This window comes from Micromesistius poutassou, assembly GCF_964030765.1.
Source record: "Micromesistius poutassou genome assembly, chromosome: 14".
Lineage (NCBI taxonomy): Eukaryota > Metazoa > Chordata > Actinopteri > Gadiformes > Gadidae > Micromesistius > Micromesistius poutassou.
The window spans coordinates 14,789,042-14,794,041 of NC_140284.1; the positions used below are offsets into that span (position 1 = coordinate 14,789,042).

At 44.8% G+C, this 5,000-nt stretch overlaps 1 protein-coding gene across 1 annotated transcript in view; it reads left to right on the forward strand.

Moving 5' to 3' along the window:
* Positions 1-5,000, forward strand: part of ptprna (protein tyrosine phosphatase receptor type Na) — a gene marked incomplete at both ends in the record, with an annotated part of 25,582 nt that overhangs the window by 1,455 nt on the left and 19,127 nt on the right. Inside the window, one exon of the mRNA XM_084478229.1 lies at positions 894-944. Coding sequence (XP_084334355.1) covers positions 894-944 — 51 coding nt within the window. The remainder of the gene's footprint in view (positions 1-893; positions 945-5,000) is intronic.

A 5,000-nucleotide genomic window follows, 5' to 3' on the forward strand; every position in this document is an offset into this window, starting at 1 on the left:
GTACCTACCTGATGCTAACTAGTGCCTACCTGATGCTAACTAGTACCTACCTGATACTAACTAGTACCGATTATCTACCTAGTTCCTACCTAGTACCTAGTACCTACCTAGTACATCTAGTACTTAGTACCTACCTAGTACCTAGTAGCTACCTACTAGTTACCTATTACCTAGTACCTAACTATTACCTACCTGATACTACCTAGTACCTACCTGACACTAAATAGTACCTTCCTACTACCTACCTGATATTACCTAGTACCTATCCCTGTAAAGTCAATGGTTATACCGTACATAACTCTATATCTAACATCTATCATTTTCACTACCACACCAAATATGTTTTTTTTTATTTTGAATTTGACTCACACACACACACACACACACACACACACACACACACACAGCAACCACGTTGCATGTGCGTCACGGCCCATGTTATCTCCATCCAGATGCTGGTTCCCAGCAGGCGGTCTGTCTCAGTCCAGGCTCAACAGGTGGGCCGCGCCTCACACCGCACAGAGAAACAAGCACACACATGAAGAGGCCTGTTTGGTTTAGCGCCAGGCCGCACACCAGTGGACTGGTTCCCTTGGTGACCGTAGTTATATGTAACACAATGGTTCTTGTGTGTACAGTCACAAAATCACACGTATGTTCTGGGGGTCGCCGCTTGAATAAAGTTGGTTGTCATCTTGCTGATCTGGGGCCTGTTCTGGTGTCAGAAACACTTTAACTACAGAAGGATCTCTCTGGGGGTCCAGCTCCCACCGAGCGAACAGGAAACATTTCACATGACTCACTGGGGTCCAATCTTGCCACTGTGTGTTTGTAGTAACTAACCTTGTCTCTGTGGTGCTCTGATGGTCTCCGTCTCTCTGTCCTGTCCCCAGGATGTCTGTTTGAGAGGAAACTCTGTCCACTGGAACAGTTCTGTTCAGATGGTGAGTACATACACACACACACGCACGCACGCGCAGGCACGCACGCGCACGCGCACACACACACGCACACACCCTCACACACACACAAACACAAACACACACACTATGGTAGACACGTGCACTCTCTCACACATGCAATTTATCTTTTCTCTATTTCAAACACGCTTACACTCACATACACACACACACACACACACACACACACACACACACACACACACACACTCACACATATTTTATTTCCTTATTATTCAGCCACTGTTATAATAAAAATTGCTATAACTCGCATGTTATAGCGATGTGATAGTTTTTAAAGTAAACATGAAATGTAAAAGAGCCTTCAAAAATTACAAAAACATTTATTTGGACCCACAACAAGAAATTAAAATTCTGAAACCCCGCAACTAGACAACACACACACACAGGCACACACACACACACACACACACACACACACACACACACACACACACACACACACAAACTGACATTCACCAAGGTTGTTGGCATTCAGAGTACATGAAACAATACAAACAAAGATCAAGAGCTCTACCCCCTGCCTATCAGCTACTCTCCCTCCCACTCTCTCTCCCTCTCAAACTCTCTCTCTCTCTCTCTCCCTCCCACTCTCTCTCTCTCTCTGTCGCTCTTTCTCTCTCTCTCTCTGTCGCTCTTTCTCTCTCTCTCTGTCGCTTGCTCTCTCTCTGTCTCTATACCTCTTACTCGTTCTCTCTCTATCTCTCTCTTTCCTCTCTCTCTCTCTCGCTCTCTCTCTCTCTCTTTGTGTTACCCCCGTCACCTTCCCCCTCTCTGTGTCTACACCATTATCTAAGCCCCGCCCCTGCTCCTCTGTCTCCGTGGCAACGTTGACATCACAGTGATGTCGGCGGCGTACGGCGCTGGGCCAACACACTGATGAGTCACTGACGCGCTCGTACGCACGTCAGCCACACACGCGTCCTTCAGGAGAATACAAAATGAACGTCTCCGCAGGGCTAGAGCCACAGAGATAGGAATGGATTTCAGCAGAGTTATTTCAAGTTAAAAGCGTGAAACACATCAATGTCTTAGTTTTCAATGTGGTCCTTGGTTATCCATGCTTATCATGGCACAACACTAAATGATGCTCAAATGAATCCACAATATGATAATAAGACCATTATGATAATAATAATAATATTATAAAGACTAAAATAATAATGCACATTTGTTAATATTGTAAATAATAATTAGCTTCTTCTGATTGTTCATTCATCTTCATTTATTTTTTCTCTTCTGTTTCTTCCTATGAAATCTCTCTCTCTCTCGCTCTCTCTCTCTCTCTCCTCTCTCTCTGTCTCTCTCTCTCCCTCTCTCTCTCTCTCTCTCTCTCTCTCTCTCTCTCTCTCTCTCTCTCTCTCTCTCTCTCTTTCATGTTAATGTGTTTATCATAAAGACATTCCGAATGTAAATTTGATGTGTGCTGCGATTCATGGCAGTTTAAATCTCTGTTGAAAAACGATATATGATGTGCCATTGTTTAATAATTATTTAGAGAGTGGTATTTCTTCTTGAATCGTACAACCTTTAATACATTCTGTGAACCTCTTTCCCTGAAAAACACCTGCTTTTCAAAGCATTCACCTTTACCTTTGATATTTTCCAGTGAAAATATCGGAATAATGAAATAATCCATTGTGATAAAGCAATCAGCATTGAGCTCATCTCTGTGCACAATAACCTGGCACAGAAGTGCCATTATCTAATCAGGAAGGATGATAATGTTCTACACATAGGCCTTCTGACAACCTGGATCTCTTCTTTGATTTCATTAGAGTTCCCTTTGTGCTCTACAAGCAGGACTAGGCAGGATGATAACCACAAACCAGTCCCTGAGCCGTGTCCTGAGCAGCATTACTCTGATCCATCCAGGACACTCAGTGTATTTTGTGATATATTTGAAGTCTTATTTCACGTTTTACTGGTGTTGAACCAGTAGCTAACCATGCTGACAGACTGTGATATAGTGGATAATGGGACATGGATATATTGCACTCACAGTGGTTCTGGAACATAATGTTTTGATCAATTAAAGTGTGACAGCGCATCATAAAAAATGCATGACCGAACAGGAGGCAATAAAAACTTCGAAACCGAAAATATGTAATCCTCCGAAGCTGGCAGATTATTTCAGTTGTACTATCGACTATTACTCTACTATTACTATTACTTAACTATTACTGCTATTCACAAATTATAACATATATATTTATATTACTTTATATACATTTATATATAATAATCCTAGTCATCATAATAATCATTATTATCGGCATCATCATCAGCATCATCAACATCACACTCAAATGTGTTATAAATGCAAGACTTTTACTCTTTTATCTTCACACCTCAATCCGTCCTCCCTTCCCGCTCTCTTTCTGTCCCTCTTGCTCTTCCTCACTCTCTCTATTCTTAGCTGTGACTCAGTGCAGCCGGGCCCCCACGGGGCCAGAGTTCCACTAGGAAACACGCTAACGCGCTTAATTAGAGGAGCACAGGCTCAGCCCTGATGAGTCAACACCATGACCTGTGATGGATTGTGTTGTGGACGACCCCTGTGGCGGATCATGGATCATACAACCCATTATAAACATGTACCGGAGCTCAGCTATAGATAGATACCCAGATAGATAGATAGAGGGAGAGAGGGGGAGAGGGGGAGAGGGAGAGAGGGAGAAATCTTGTAGTGTATAGGCGCAGCGGTGGAACCCAGTGGACTGGAACGGTTGTCTGTGTAGCACTTTGGGAGATGGGAGACACCGCTGGTGATTCATCCATGCACCAAAACGCGTCTGCGCTCGCGATACAGGACAGCTTGCGAGCCATGAAGCATCATATGTATCTGGGGCCGGCGCGAAGGGAGTCAGGCGAGGAATACTCTTCTAGTCAGGAGGAAGAGCATTTAAAATAATCGCTTCTTCAAATTGGATGACGGTGTATACTTTATGGAATATATTCAGCATCTTATAGGGCTGCAACAGTTGATTAATCAATAAGTCAAACAACGAGAAATGTATCGAATCATTCATTAATTGTTTAGGTCATTTATAAGATTCGAATACCAAATATTTGCTGCTTAAAATGTATTATTTTTTTTTTCTTCACTGTCTAGCAGAGAAGGCAAGCAAATAAAAGCTATTTAAATCCTTAAAAGAGCACTGGTAACTTGGGCCGTTTCCAATGACTGATGACATTCTGTGGACCACAGGACACTGAAGAGCAGGTCATTAGCAGCCGCGTGGTGAGTGGCTGGTGAGGCGGTCTGCCAGCTCCTACTGATGATGAGGGAACACATGGGGAGGGGCCTAACGAGGGGGAGGGGCCTAATGAGGGGGAGGGCCTAACGAGGGGGATGGGCCTAATGAGGGGGAGGGTCTAATGAGGGGAGGGGCCTAACGAGGGGGAGGGGCCTAATAAGGGGGATGGGCCTAATGAGGGGGGAGGGGCCTAATGAGGGGGAGGGGGCCTAATGAGGGGGATGGGCCTAATGAGGGGGAGGGTCTAATGAGGGGAGGGGCCTAACGAGGGGGAGGGGCCTAATAAGGGGGAGGGCCTAATGAGGGGGAGGGGCCTAATGAGGGGAGGGGCCTAATGAGGGGGAGGGTCTAATGAGGGGGAGGGTCTAATGAGGGGGAGGGTCTAATGGGGGGAGGGTCTAATGAGGGGAGGGGCCTAATGAGGGGGAGGGTCTAATGAGGGGGAGGGTCTAATGGGGGGAGGGGCCTAATGAGGGGGAGGGTCTAATGAGGGGGAGGGTCTAATGGGGGGAGGGTCTAATGAGGGGGTCTGACATCACAGGGTCTGAGTCACAGGCGAGGGCGAGCGCTGAGGCTGCTGCACCAAACCTCCACACCACCACCACCACCACCACCACCACCTCTCAGTACATTACACCAGTTCTCATCATATAGATCAAAAAAGATTCTATTATATATTTTATTATATTATATTATATTAAATATTTATTTGTTATATTGTTTATTACTTTGCTTAAAAGAAACATTCAAAATATAAATG